Source organism: Gossypium raimondii, chromosome 8 (assembly GCF_025698545.1).
Source record: "Gossypium raimondii isolate GPD5lz chromosome 8, ASM2569854v1, whole genome shotgun sequence".
Lineage (NCBI taxonomy): Eukaryota > Viridiplantae > Streptophyta > Magnoliopsida > Malvales > Malvaceae > Gossypium > Gossypium raimondii.
The window spans coordinates 59,018,825-59,035,343 of NC_068572.1; the positions used below are offsets into that span (position 1 = coordinate 59,018,825).

The 16,519-nt window shown below is 28.7% G+C and overlaps 1 protein-coding gene and 1 long non-coding RNA gene across 3 annotated transcripts; both read left to right on the plus strand.

The window, feature by feature from the left end:
• The first annotated feature begins 240 nt into the window (after positions 1–240).
• On the plus strand, positions 241–5,411 carry LOC128043143 (uncharacterized). The gene is made up of 2 exons (XR_008198929.1): positions 241–405; positions 4,512–5,411. It is a non-coding gene; the product is annotated as an uncharacterized LOC128043143 (long non-coding RNA).
• Positions 5,412–12,584: 7,173 nt separating this feature from the next.
• Positions 12,585–15,995, plus strand: LOC105792604 (GRF1-interacting factor 1). Of its 2 annotated transcripts, none has more exons than XM_012621248.2 (4): positions 12,585–12,973; positions 14,705–14,781; positions 14,979–15,063; positions 15,297–15,995. In XM_012621248.2, exons 1-4 carry the CDS (start codon positions 12,914–12,916, stop codon positions 15,642–15,644), a joined length of 570 nt encoding a protein of 189 aa, XP_012476702.1. In that variant the 5' UTR covers positions 12,585–12,913; the 3' UTR covers positions 15,645–15,995. The 2 variants fall into 2 exon arrangements, with proteins under 2 accessions (XP_012476702.1, XP_012476704.1); XM_012621250.2 differs by having other exon boundaries at positions 12,620–12,973; positions 15,321–15,995.
• The last annotated feature ends 524 nt before the right edge of the window (positions 15,996–16,519 follow it).

A 16,519-nucleotide genomic window follows, 5' to 3' on the forward strand; every position in this document is an offset into this window, starting at 1 on the left:
TGGCCCGATCGGAATGGCCCATTACTTGAAAAAGGATATGCAATCTTAGATATGATATGCAATCTTAGATAAGATATACAATCTTAGAAGATAAGATTTTGTAATATTAGAGATTTAATTTGTAGATACCCTTTAAATCTTAGCCGTTGATGTAATCGATCTATACCATTGGATTTGGGGAGGCTCAACTATAAATAGAGGCCTCTCCCTTCATTGTAAAACATTGGAGGTTTGGAGCAATAATAATTCTTAAGAGCATTCACTCAAATTTCTCCTTCTCTTGCGTTCTTATTTTCTGTGGCTTGTTCTTATTTTGTTTTTCGTTCATCTTCGTTTCTTTTTAAGTTGATTTCATTTAAGTTGGATTTTGGTGGAGGAATTTCGTTGAATCTTCATATTGTAGGAGTAAGGCTGACTTAAGCGTTTTTTTAACCTTTTTTATTTATCTATTTAATTGTTTAATCATTAATTATTCTTTTACTTTTATTTGTTTATTTATCCATCAGTTTTCTTATTTACATATTGTTCATTCATTTAACCATTCTTATCATTCTTTTATTTTTTCCATTAATTATATACTTTATTTGTTTTAATATTATGTCACACATGTTGTTTATCTTTTAAAACTCGTGTTATAAATCATCCATTTTAAATTGTTTGATTATTTGCTTTAAAATTTTTTTCCATATATTATCAATTGCAATTTATTTTTATACTATCTATTTTTTCCATATTTTGGTCCTCAGTTTGGTTTTATTCTCATTTTTTTCCTTTTAATTGCTTTTAAATTCAATTTAATCTTCACTAGTTTGATTTAATTTGCTAGTGTTTTATTTATTTAAGTATTGATTATTATGTTTTTTTTAAATTTTGAATCGATATTATTTGAATATTTATACTTATTATTATTAAATTAGTCATTAATATTATCTAAGTGTATTGTATATTATTATTTTAGATTTATCATGTTTTATTATTTGTAATTTATCAATATTATTATTTTAAATTCATTGTTAACATTATTTTAAATTTATCATGTATATCTATTTCAATTTTATCATTAATATTTTTAAATTTATTATATACTATTATTTTGGATTTATCATGTATGATTATTCTAGAATTATCATCAAAATTTTTAAATTTTATATGTATTATTATTTCAAATTTATTATATATTATTTATTGTAAATTGTCCAATTCATTTCAAATTGTAGATATTATTTGCATTAAATTGTACATTCATATATATTATTTGTTTTAACTCATATATATTGTTTATTTTAAAATTTTGAACGTATAATTTATTGATTATAATTTCTCCTTTTGCCATTGATTTCTTTAGTGTATCTTTTAAAATTGATTATTAATTCATTTAATTTTAAAATATTGATATTGGTATTTATATAATGTATGATTGAAATTATTGTTGTCATGCATGTTTATATTTGTTTATTAATTATTTGTTATTCATTAGTGTATGATTCATTTACAAATTATCTTTTTGCGTCGTATGTTATCATTTAATCACATTACATTTTATTCAAAAGTTTATAAAACAAGACTCAATATTTAAGATTTTCGAGAAGATTATGCCTTAACTTCCTAGGCTTCAATTTTCTCGTTAAATTCGAAATAGCCGAGTATTCCTTTTTCAATAAAATCATACAAATTTCAAATAAAAGCTTATTCTCGAGAATTCAAAATGTTATATCCTAACTCACTGGATACGACGTTTTGTTATCTCAAGATGAGATTTTTAATAAAAACGACTTTGTGTGTTGTCATCGGAACTTCAAAGAATCGTACCCTAACTTACGGGGTTTCGATTTCTTCATTAAAGTGAGATGGCCAAATTTTATTTAGCTTTCAAAATAATAAATTTCAATAAGGATTTTAAAAGGGGAATTGTTTTGATCTCTTCAAATTTTCAATAGTCGACATTAAGACATTAATTAATCAACTAGGTACCAATTTTGGGCGTTACGAGGGTGCTAATCCTTCCTCATACGTAAATGACTCCCGAACCCATTTTTCTGAATTTCATGGACCAAAATCGTTATTTTTAATAAAATCAAATCGTTTATTAAAAATAATTACTTTTCCAGGTGACCCAATCACACATCATAAAAATAGATTGGTGGCGACTCCATTTTTGTTTTTAAATAAAAGTTGACCCTGTTTAAATAAAAATGGTTTCGACGATATATACTTTTTTCTTGAATTTTTATGAACTTTTTATAGTTTTCTATAATTTAAATTTTTTTATTTTTATAATTTTTAAATTATTTGTTGATGTTCCATATAAGATAAATAATGACATGTTAGTATGAAGTACACATGAATTACCATGTGAGTTTTCATGCTAAGATCGTTAAAATTTAATATTTTAATATACATTTCAGCTAAAAATAATTTAATTTTTTAAAATTAATTATTATATTTAACTAAAAATAAAAGCTAAATTAACAAAATACGAAAATATTAAAGGTTTAATTTATCATTATATTTTTAATGGTTATACTTTAATTGACCCAATCAAAATCAAAGGCTCACCTAATATTTCGTCAATAAGTCTATTTTACAGCAGAAAAATATCTGAAGTTTTAAAACCCAAAATTTATAGAATAAATTTCTTGTAAAAATTCAACAATATGATAACTTTGAAAATTGTTCATTTAGTTGACAAATCATCTAAAAATTAAATGCTGAAAATTGCTAAGTATCTAAATGGATAATTTTGAAAAGATAATTATTCGTCTTTATTATTCCGTAAATGAGATTAAAAAATTATTTTAAAATTATCTTATATATTTTTTCATAAATGGATAATATATAGAAACACAAAAATTATTCATATCTTAAACTTAATCACATATTTCAGTAAAAGGAAAAGGTAATTCCTATTGATTGAATCTTAACTCGATTGATATGAGTATCGTTGTCAATGCAGGAGGACGTGAGTTCGAGTACGCTAAAGCGCATTATCCTCCTATTAATTGGTTGGGGAGAGGCTTTGAATAGTTCTAAGTATTGTGTCAAAAAGAACAGATATGATCAAAACTTATAATGAGATTATTAAAATAATAATAATCCCCCAAAAAAATTTTCTAATATAAATTCAGTACTTATAAAATTTAATATTAAAAATTTAACATTTAACATTTAATTTTTCAATTTTTCAATATTATCTCACATCATCATTATAGATAAGTTAGCGATAAATCTATTTTTTGATTTATTTACTAGCTATCATAAATAATCCATGAATACTATAATTCCCCATACATCAAAATATCATGAATATGTGTATTAAAAAATCATGAAAATGAGATTCAATTGTCCAATCTCTTAGCACAAATGTGGAGAGGAATATATATGTTTAATATTTTCTATATCAATACTATAATATAAACTCAATAAAATGACTAAATATATTTAAATTATAAATGTGCAAATGTGAGATATGGAATATATGTGTTTAAATATGAACTATAATGTTTGCTATATTATTTTTATATATTTATAAAATGTTGGGTTATCTATTTAATTTATATTTAAATTCGATTAAATTGATTTTATGAGTCAATTGAACACTAATTTAAAAGACTTGTCTATTGAAAAATAATAAATGTTATTATAAATTATTTTTATACAATTTTATATAACTTTTATAAAAATAATTTAAACTCAAAATAAATCAACAAAGAATCAATTTTAAATTTTAAATTTTAGAATCTCATTTTCAGAATTGAGTCTTTAATTATTAAATATTAATAATTACAAAGATGTCATAATAATAAAATCTAATTTCTTTAAAATTTTACTTAATTATTTTAATATCATTATAATTTTAAAATGTGAATTATTTATTTTCTGTACTCGCATTGTAAGAGTGACAAATTCATATATATCCTTTCAAGCATGAAAGTGTGTGTAATTAGGGAAGTAAAAAAGTGGGTCACATTATAATTAATGTTATAAGTTTTAAGAAAAATATATATTTTTATATTATATTTGATTCTATTCCCATTATGTGGAATGGTAAAAATTGTCTGGTGTAAATATAAAGTCCTTTTCATGGCAGTCACGTGGTGCAAAGGAAAAAAAAATCTTCTCCTATATAATTTGCAGAAGTTTTCAAAGACAAAGAAAACAACAGCATGTGAATGTTGTCATAAAACAACAAATGATGCCATAGCTGTCTATTTCATATACTTTGACTGCGAAACCAATGCTGAATGTTTTCCTCATGCTACACTCTTTTCAATGAATTATCACTCACACTTCCCTCGCTAAATTAAATTTAACAGAATTTGTCAATTACTTCGAATCCATTTTCAATATGGATCCGATATTAAATAAATATTAAAAAATATAAGTAGCAGAATGTATTACAAAATTTTAATTTTGTTTGGTTTGGTGGTGAATTTTTTTAATAATCTCATTATATTTATTTTTTTGATATAATGTTTAGAACTAATCATAATCTCTTTTCAACTCATAAATAGGAGGATAATATGCTTCAACACACTTGAACTCACATCTTTCTATATTGACAAAAATACCAATACCAATCAACAAAGCTACCTAGAGAACTACGGTGCTCCCCAAGTGACCAATGAAGATGAGATTTGCGTCATATACATGTCTAGACCCATGGTCACCTACACATATAAATACTCGCCCATAGTCTTGGGAAGGGAGATGTCTTTCTCCACAACCTTCTCATTCATTACAATAACAAGACTTCTTCATCTATGGCTCTCCACATGATCTCCACCGTGTGAACCGTCACCTTCTTCTCCTCCCTTTATTTGTTATCAACAATCCAAATAGATGCATGTCCTTCCCATTTATCAACAAAAAACAAAAGGGCGCCTTTCTTAAATTCAAATAAAGGCCAATGCAAAAGGCCCTGTTTCACCACACACATTATCTCTCTATCAAGTGTATATCACATGCACATTTGCTCTTGTAACCCAAAGGATAGATAGTTTTAGGGCAGGTTATTTTATAACCTCTCTTTTAACTAATGAGGGGCTAATCATTATATGTATCTTGCCTATCCAAGCTTCATCACCATCACTTCGCCGATCATGACATTATAAAGAGTGGCACTTTGCCAGAACATGAGCTTCGCGAACATACACACACAACACATGGAACTCTTGCGATCTACTTCGTCAAGAACAAATGTTAAGTCCTTCCTTGCATGGCTCACATGTTGGATCTTACCAAGTCATCTTCATCCCATCATTGCCTACCTAAAGGACTATAGTGCTCCCCAAGTGGCCAACCAATATGAGACTTGTGTCATACATGTGTAAAGACCCATGACTAAAAGAGGGTCACCTTCACTTATAAATACTCATTCTTATCCTTGGGAAAAGGGATGTCTCTCTTCACAACCTCCTCCCGTTTCACTACAAGAACAAGCCTTCTCTATTTACTGCTCTTTGTACGACCTTCACCAACCATCACCTTCTACTCCTCTTCTTATTTGTCATCAACATACACTTTGTACCGAAATTCATCATTTTTAAAACATAACAAGGACTAAGTTTCTCACTTTTCTCCATCACTTTAAAAGACAAGTAGTCGATTCGATCGAATGAAACAAGTCAATTGCAATGTTGTTAGGAGTAGGTTGATTGTTCAAACAAATTGGATTGAGAATCAATGGGTGTATCGATTAGTTTAAAGGTATTGAATCATGTTTTGAGCAAATCGCCGTTGAATTGAGAATTGGAATCGGTTGAACCGGTAAAAAACTGAATGAATATGTTTTTTCTTCTTCTTTAGCCCAAGCACATAAAATTTGACCCAAATCGGTAAAACCCAACATAAAATAAAACTCAAAAATAAAAATGCGATCCAAATAAATAAAACCCAGTTAAATATATATTAAAATTGTTATTTATTTGTTTTTATAATTTTTTAAAATTTTTTAAATTTTCCTTTTTATTTATTTTAATTTTGAGGATTAAATTTACAATCCAACCGATTCAATCAATTAAATAAAAATTAATTATTTAGTTGTTTGGTACAGCAATTCAATTAGTTTGATAAATTAAACGAATAATTATATTTGTAAGTTTGATCACCACAATGTTCACGATAAAGCTATATGAAAGGAAGCCAACAACAACAACAACAAAAAAAAAAAAAAAAAACAAAAGCACCTTTTGTCAATATTTGATCCTCCTCAGTTCCCCTCCTTTAATATTGGCCACATTTTTTAAGTAGTACTAAAAAAGGATAAGTTTGACTGGTCGATGTTATTTAAATATTATTTTAAATTTTTATTTAATATATCACTTTGTTCTCGAGTCAAGAAAATAATTAACTAATCAACTTTTACAATTACCTAAAAGTACTCATTGATAAAATAAAGGGTGAATTTTGGATAGGAAAATCTAGCTTTTGATGCTCAATAAAATAATTCTCACATCCATTTTTATATTTCAATTCATATATTAAGAAAATATGTGGTTCGATTTTCAAAGGTATCGAAAAGATAATTTTAGAATTTTTATTTTTAGAATTGAGTTCGTAAATATTAATTATAAATATTTACGAAGTTAGTATAAAAATTATTAAAGTTTGGTCTTTCAGTTTTTCTATTAATTACTTAATTTGGGTACAAAATTAAATTGTAAAAATCTTATCGTTATAAACTTTTAAATAGCTAAAGGTTCCAAATGGTAATTAAACCATTTTATATCATATATTAGTGGTTGATGATGAGAAATTCACTATGTTAGATTAATAGGTTTATTAAATTAAGTAAATCATGTTTTAATTAATTAAATAAGATTGATGAATTTTAATTAAAGTATAAAAGGTTAAGAAAATGGAGTTGTCATCTTTGTTTTCTTCTTCTCCACCGATTCTTCATAAGAAAAACAAAGGAATATAAAGTTTGAAACTTCAAACTTTCAGTCAACAATTGGTGAGTTCAATTAAGTCTTTTTTTGTAATTTTTATGTTTTTGAGGTCATGGGAGTTTGATTTAGCTAGTTCATATATCAATTTGTAAAGCTGTTAAAATTTTTGAAAGTTTTCATTGTTTATTTCTTGAGGACTTTGTTGTTAAAATGATAAATTTTAAGCTTAGATGTGAAAAAAGATTAGATTGTAATGTTTAATTGTTAGTTTTGTACATAAGAACTAAAGTGAATAAATTATGAAATTGATATGAAATTTATGTAATAATAGATAGTAGGGAGTCCCTAAGGGGTGTAATTGAGATTGATTTTGAAATTGAAACTCAAAATTGAAAGATATAGTTATTTCGGTTTTAAGGACTAAATTGAATAAAATGTGAAACTTAAGAGACATTCAAAAAATAAAATTTTATAGGTCCATACATATCATGGCATGACATGAAAGTGTTTGGTACTGATCAATTGTCTAAAATAATTGTTTAGATCGAGAATTGGATCAAACCGGTGGTAATCGAGGAAAAGCAAAAATTGTCTACTAGTCCTTGAGGTATCAATTTGTTAGTTGTCTTGACCAGGTAAGTTCATATGGAGCTTACTACTTTATTTTATGTTATGTTGATTGTGTTCTATTTTATTTATAGGTTAGATTGAAATGGTAAGTTAAATGAATAGATGTGCATAAAATGACACGAATCTAAATAACTTGGCTTAGGTAAAGATTGACAATTGAATGGTTTGATTGATTTATTTGGAATGATATTTGATGATATGTATGGAAATGGAGAGTTGATAATAGGTTGAATCTATGTTGAAATGGTTGAATGGAAATAGTTAAATGAATTGTTTTGGTATGTTTAAGGTATGCTTTGATTCAACTGAAGTTGGCTTTTAGTGCACAACTTGATAGGTATGTTTGGAAGCTTTGAAATAGGCATCAAATGGATCATTCTTACCAAAAATAGGATCCATGTCCCAAAGAGCAACTTTTCTCGTCGCAACGTCGGGGATAGTGAGTCACGTCACGATGTTGTGTGGCTTGAGGTCACGGCATGACAAACTGATTGGCGACGTCACGACGTGGAAGAGGTGACGTCACGATGCCGATCCTAAAATTTTAAAATTTTACAAATTGGTCCTATTTTGTGCTCGGATTCTTAAAATAGCTTTCGTAAACTCAATTAAAACTGGATTTTGATTGTTTAACCTTAAATGAATGTCTTTGAGATTGAATTACATGTGTGTATGAATATTTTACTGTAAATTGAGTCTAGCTGCTCTAACAATGAGCGTAGCATCTTGTAGCTCGAACTCGACGATCGAGTCGGGTGAAGGGTGTTACAAAATATATTTGTTCAAAAATCTCTCTGATTTAGTTTTATATTTTACTATATTTTAAAAATTAATTCAATGTGTTCAAATGCGTTTATATCTAATTTTATTATATTTTATGATAATTAAAAGAACGTGAGTTTGAGTATGCTTATTTTAGTTCTTTTCCAATTTAAAGGTTACGAATCTAAAATTATAAAATAGGTATTATATAAAAAAACTAATCTCGTGAATTTAAAATTTTAACTTTAAAACTGGATCAAAATTTTGTACTCATAAAATAGGCAAAAATCTAACTTGGTATTTGAGGCCTTTTTTCATAATTTCCTTAAGACAAATTCAACCACTTAGTTATTTAATAACTACCAAATTGGTTCATATATATAAACATATTACGCACTTTGATATCTAACCAATGTGAAACTAAGCTTTCCATTTTCCTCAACATAATTCACAAGTGGCTTACTTTGAGTATCAATTTCTCATTTATCACTCAACCATTTTGAGCATATGATAGACCATTGTAAATGTCTCATGGGATAGAATATAAAACCATAATTTTATGATTTAAATATCCACCTTTACCAATCGAGAATATGCCTCAAAGCTTCCAAAAATCTATATTTTTCCAACAGTTCGACACCCTGATCAAGCTTCCTAGCTAGGCAAGATTGACCACCCGTTTCCTCGATAAGGATGCCGACACTAGAGTTTCCCAAGCCGCTGACTTTCTATGGAGAATGTGATCCTTTTGGCCATCAAACCCTATGTGGGTTTTAACCACTCCATGCCATGAATCCGAAAGAATGACAGCTTATGTCCTATCATATACACCTCCATGCATCCCACAATGATTGTCCAATGGCGGATCTACCACATTAGCACCACTAAACACGAGACTCACCTATAAATTGGCGTCCAAACGATGAAGAATGGATCAATTCTCCAACACACTTGCTTACACTCTACCAATCTACTCCCAACAACCACTTCTACCATCTCCACTCTTTCTCTATTCGGCTCTTCGCCCAAACAAGGTGAACCGGCCTCCGTTAGCACCATCTCTTCCTCCTCCATATTTTCTCTTTGTTGATCTCACTCATCAACAAATTTAAAATTTAAAATCATCCACAAAATTTTTCATGAGTACAAATAAACTCAAAACAGAATATAATATTTAAAAACATCCCTACATAATAAAACTTAAAATTAAAATAATTTGAAAGAGAACACAAACATAACATTTACCCATAATAATAAAAAAATTCAAAACCTTTAAACTTCCATATTTTCATTTGCGTATCGCCAACAATTCTTTATTCTTTATATTTATATTTATTTATGTTGTTTTATACATGTTTATAGTTAAAATAAAATTGAATCTATTAAAAGGGCCCCTTCCCTAAATGGCTAAGGTTGAGTGAATTTGGTGACCCATAGTGAGAGCTTAAATTTTAACAGGTTTCAAAAAAGCTAAACTTTCCAAGGGTCAGCCCCCACCGCACAATATAAAGGCAGGTATGGTATATTATGATGATAAGATTGGGGCTCAACTTTGAGCTCCTATTTTGGCCACTTTTTAACTTCACTGGACATCACTTCCACAAAGCATGTGAACCTTCTAATCTTCTGCCATATCTTTTCAGAGATTAAATACTGTCATTTTTTAAAAAAAAATCTGAAAGAGATGATATTTATGTTTGAAAAAGAAATTAATAATTTTTTTATATATTTCTTTATATAATATCTTGAACTATTCATAACTTCTCTCAATTTACCAATATAATCACAAAGCTTTGGAGCATGTCGTAGACTTATACATGAGTCTGCATAATAGAGTTGTCCATATTTAGCTAATAATATTTTTGGGTTCAATCATAGTAATGTAGTGATGATGTAATTATTATAACTTTGTTGAGGATGGGTAAGGAAATTTTAGTATGCATATTAAAAAAAATTCTTTAAGATTGAGTCTACTTTGATCTAAGTGCAATCTTTGTATTAAAAAAAATTAGTACTTAATACATTAATAATGCTTTTTTTTTTAGGAAAATAAACTTGAAATTTCAGTATTTGGGAGCAAATCGAAAGTTTAATAATTTCCGGGAGGTTCTATTATGAAATGTCCGAGGCGCACGCGCGGAGAAGTGGGATGATGCGAGTGGGATTGTAGAGAAAGTGAGACACAGGGGAATCTATTACCACTTCCAAACGTCATTCACAGCATGTACAGAGTGAGGTCTCCAGTAACTTTTAATGATTTAGATTGTATTTTGTTTTCTAATTTACAAAATCGATAAATAAATTAATGTTTCTTCAATTAAAGAATAAAATAATTTTTTGTAATTTTTATTATTAAAAATTAATTTTAATACCTTAGAATAAGGAATACATGACACATCATAAGTTCATTATCTGATTATTCTATTAGTTAAGTCGATTTTAATAGTACAAATATATGAACTTTTAATAAAAATGATCAATTTTATTTTGATATAACATACATTGATTAATTTATTTATTTTTCAGTAAATAAAAAATCTAACTTCTAATACAAGAATTCTATAATACTTTTACACGAGGGATATTTATATAATTCCAAAAAATTAATACTAAATAAATAATACACTAAAAGTAAAATCTGATAATTAAATTTCTAATATAACAATAATGCATCAAATAAAATTTATATATAAATCCCATGTCTAATTAAAATATTTTAAAACTAAATTAGTTTTAAATATATTTAAAATTTTAGATGAATGGTTAAATTCAAAATTCAAATTTAAACTCACTCTATTTTAAGTCCTATAAAAGTTTTTATGGATAAATATAATATATATATATATATATATATATATATTCATTTTGTTTCAATTTAATGTGATACAAGAACTTTGGTTTTGTGTGATTATACATATGAAATTTTAATTGGATTCAATTTTATAAGTCTCTAATAACATTATCAAATTAACACTATTTTATGTCGATATAATGTATATACACAGTCATATTGATGTAATATGAAAATAAATGTATGCATTGATTTATTTAAATGTGTATAATTGAACTAAATCAAAGTTTCATGTATACATATCAACCACAATTTAAGTTTCATATGTATAATTGCACCAAATCAAAAGTCTTGTATCAAAGTACATATTAGACCAAAGTTCATCTATAATTCATTCTCAACCCTTAAATCAGAAAAAACACACACTTAAACGTACTCGAACTCACGTCTTCTTAGTTGCTACAATACATTATTAATGCTCAATCTGCCCTTTGCAGATCCTATCTAAATATTATTGGGTAAACTACATTCAATGTCACTAAACTATTATTAAATTTATGTTTTAGTTACTCAACTTTAAAAAGTTATAAAATGGTTATTGAACTATTCAAAAGTTCTCATTTAAGTCATTGAACTATTCGAATGTTTTTATTTAAGTCATCGGATCAATAGCCATCGATAAGTAGAAGAACATACCTTAGATCCAAGTTGATCTGACGGTTAGTGTTGGAGATTAGAGAAGAAATTTGTTTGGATTTTGGTTTGTAGATTTGTGACGTTCAAAACTGTTTCATGCAAAAAATGAACTGTAAAAGAGAAGAGAAACGAGAGCTTTCGATTGGTGCAGGCAGTGCAAATAGAAAAGATTATACAAAAACAATTTTAACAACCCGGTACTTAAATGAAAACTTTCGAATGGTTCAATAATCATTTTGTAACTTTTTAAAATTGAGCAGCGAAAATATAAATTTACTAATAGTTTAATGACCTTGGATGTAGTTTATCTATTATTATTTTATTAAAAATATGAATAGTAATAAATGATTGGAAATAACTTACATTAAAATCATCCTAAAACTTTAGTTTTAGGCACCAATAAAATAATGATACTTCATTAATTTTAGAGATAAAATTAGTATTATACACTCATCCATATTTAATATATATTTTCTAATCCAATCTATTTAACATATTTCTCTAATTCAATTTATTTTAGTTAAAACATTTTAAAATAAGTAATCTAAATTACAAAAAAATGCTAATGACCATTTTTCCATACATTAAGATTTCATTATAAATTTTTATCATATAAGTTTTTTTTAATATATTAATTTTATGTATTTAAAAATGAATGAAGTGTTATTATTTTATTAATGCTTAAAAAATAAAAAAAAGTTATTCCCTAAATAATGTATATTTACGCATTATTATTGGATTGTTATAAATGCAACGACAGACACCTCTCACATTCCTACTGTTCCTTCACACCTGCAACATTGCTCCGTCTCTCTCAACTCTCTGAATCCCTCCATCACGTGATCCTTCTGTACCTATCAATTCCCTCTTTCACACATCGTAGCATAAAGCTTACGACAAAAAAACCAACACCCCGAATTGTCAAACCCTTCTTTTTCTTTCTTAGTAAAACAGACTCAGAACCAACCCTCTCTTTCTCTTTGCATTGATTCTATCTACTCTTTCAGCTCAGTGTGTCCTTTGGTTTGAGATATTTTTTTCCATATAAAAAGGACAAATATATAAATATATATTGGTTTTAAAGAGAGAGAGAGAGTTGAGTGTGTGTATATAAAGAAAGAGAAAGCAGCAGCACCTGATACAGATGCACTCCCTGATGGCAGCTTACTATCCCAACAACGTCACTACTGATCATATTCAACAGGTTCTCTCACCTTTCTCTTTCTTTTCTCTTAGCTTCTTTTCATTAATAATCATAATCATGAAGCTGTTTTCTTCTTTCTTTTGCTTGTCAATGTTACCATAGTATTATTCTCCTTTTCTTTTCATGACTGTTTTTATGTGGGTTTCAATTGTTTTTATATATAATATTTAGTTATGTATAGTTTTGATGCTTTTCTTTTTGTTGCAGAACTAGATAGGCTTTGAGTTTTGTCTTCAAATTTCCAGTTACTAGGGTACAAAAATGTCTTATTCTTTGATTTTTCTGTTATTTTTTTTCGCTTTGGGTAAAGCCATGATTACTGATCACCAACTTAGCAGCATATGGTGCTTCATCTATAGTTTTTTTTTCTTATTCTGCTTCTGGTTTTTCTGCTATTGTGTTTATAGTTTTTGTGGGCTTCTTTTTATAGTCTACTCTTTTGTGCCTGTTTTCTGCTCTATGTTTCCAGGAATTATATTTTTCTTAAAGTATTTGTGTTAGACATTCGAACCATATCTAGACATAGAGATACCTAGGTGTAATATCGAAATATATGAAAGAACTTAAAAAAGGAAAAAAAATAGTATGCCCATAAGCACAATATGAAAACTTGTTTGACATATGTGTGCTCAGACTCTTCATTTTTGTTGAAGTACTCATGCTTGACACCATGTCAAAAAATATTCGGACATGGAAGGTATGATACTCCAAATATAGAAATAAAAAAGATTGAGTATACTCGAGTCAGACACATAACCTATCCGATACTCATCCCCAGTCCAAGCAACATAATTTAGACATGTTTTACATGAAAACAGAATTGCAATAGTAAATGCCAAAAGCAGAGCAAAGAAAAATGAAGCTTTTTTCATGCACCTAACATATTGAATTAGCTGGAACTGGGTAATGAGAGTTTTTCAAGAGAATCTAGGTGTCAGGGATTGCAAATAAGAATCCTTTTCTGGGTAACTAGGCTTGTGAATGCAGATGTTTTGAATTTTTTGTTAACTCAAGTCTCATGGCCCCGTTACATCTGTTATAAATGTTTTTTTTCCTGCTAGTGGTCCTCCAGTATTTCATATTTAAACATTATCTTTTCATGTCCGTTTCTTGTTTTATGTGGTCCTTTCTTGATATCATTTTTTGATGCTCCTATTTATATGTGTGTGTGTATATATATTTGTATTTGAAGTTGTCCTAATAAGTTTCCTTGATACACTAACTTTATCATCCGAATCCATTTTCTAAACCTAATGGTATTTTGGATGAATTATATGAGAGGGAATCTTATTAACATGGGTATATATTTTCTTATATAAGTTGGTCATTTGAAATCTGGATTTGGATGCTTAGATCGGTTGTTTGCTTTTGCTCGAATCTGGGTTACCAATGATCTAACTTCTCTTTCCCCACCTAATAAACATGCTTGTATTGATGTTTGAATTACTAAGACTGTTTATATGATTCAAAATGGTTACCAACTTGCTTGATGTCAAGGAACTTCATCTCAGATTCTAGGAAAGTATTTACTCCATTGTTCGAAAATCCGGGTTAGCGATGATCTAACTTATCTTCCCCCGGAATAGTCATGTTGGTAGTTCTGTTTGAATTACTAAAACTGGTTTATGAGTCAAAATGGTTATTAGCTTGATCAATGTCAAGGAACGTTGTTTTGAGTTTATTGTTACATCTTTCACAATTTGTTCAATGATTTCATTTTGATGCATGCAGTATCTGGATGAGAACAAGTCATTGATCTTAAAGATTGTTGAGAGCCAGAATTCCGGGAAATTTAGTGAATGTGCTGAGTAAGTGCTCATTATCAGTATCTAATATCAACCAAATTTGGCTTTTGGATAGCCTTTGTTCCCTTTGCTTGCAATATCTGGTGCTCAAAGGTGTGGCATATAAGTGTTTGTTAAAATTTGCAGTGCTGACTGTCTCGGGTTCACGGAGTTCCCCATTTATTTTGATAAGTTTCACTAATTAGCTTCGTTTGTTGCAGGAATCAAGCACGGCTGCAGCGAAACCTCATGTACTTGGCTGCAATTGCAGATTCTCAACCGCAACCTCCAGCCATACATGCCCAGGTACGATTCCCTTTTCTTGATCCCTCATTTTATTGGAGATTTAAGAGACATCATGGATTAAATTTAGAATCTCGATGATCAGCACTTGATACTAAGCCCATTAGGGGACTCGGGCATTGAAACGAAGATAAACAAGCGGTTTCCAAGGTTTCCAAGATCATTTATTGTTCTAGTTTAGATGAACTTTCGTCCGAGTAGTAGATTTCCTGATTATCTTTGTCAATTTCTCATAGTTCCCGTCAAGCGGTATTATGCAGGCTGGAGGGCACTACATGCAGCAACAGCAACAAACTCAACAGATGACACCACAATCGCTTATGGCTGCACGGTCCTCCATGTTGTATGGTCAGCAACCATTTTCTGCTCACCAACAACAAGCTCTGCATGGTCCACTTGGCATGAGCTCCGGTGGAAGCACAGGTCTTCACATGCTGCAAAGTGAAGCTAGCACTACAGGTGGCAACGGAGCACTTGGAGCTGGAGTTTTCCCTGGTTTCAGGCATGGCTCTTCTGGAGAAGGCAAGCAAGACATCGGAAGTGCAGGGTCAGCCGAAGCTCGTGGAGTTCTCGGCTGCGATTGACGGCCTAATGGTCTGTCTACTATCCAGATTTAGCATAGTTAAGAAGATGAATTTAGGGGATATATATTTTTTTAAAGGAAATTGTTTCTGATGCAAGGAACAATGTTAGGACATAAACTTTAGACCTTTTGGTCTGTGTTTTCTAGTACGAGACAGAGCATCTTATGGTAAACTTAACATGTAATTTTTGTAGGGTCTCATGATTCTACTTTCCAAATCTGTGTTTTACTTTAACCATCTTTGAGTCAACCGTGATGATGCTGATGTGGTGGATTCATTCTCGGTGTAATTTTTAATCCCATTTCATTCGAATCCATGACCATATCTATAAAAATCTTATATTTTACCTCCTCTATTAGACAAATTTATTTTTTATTTTATGTATAGGTTTGATCATAATCATTAATGTTTTTTGACATCTTAAATTGAAGTTAAACAGTTGACTCTAAAAGTATATCAATTATGAATGATACAATTAGGATAAAAAAAAGTAGCCGTAAAATTTGATGCGGATAAAATGATTGCAAAAATAAAGAAAAATAAGAATCTACAAATTTTATGTGAAACCTTTTGGGCAAAAGATTTTACTTGTGTTGCACAAATCTCATTGTTTTATCATTGTATTTTCTTTAATAAGAATTTGGGTTACATAACTCTAATAGTAACAATAATTTAAAAAAAAATCAAAGCAATAATCATTATTTTTTCTAAAATAATTTTATAATTTTAAAATATAAATAATTAAAAGGATGGTAAATGTTAGAAATTAAATTAAATCGTGTTAAATATATATTTTACAATAATTGTAAGAATGAAGTACCAAATTTCAGACAATTATGTGAGATAGAGAAAGAAAAGACTTGGTTAGTAACCAC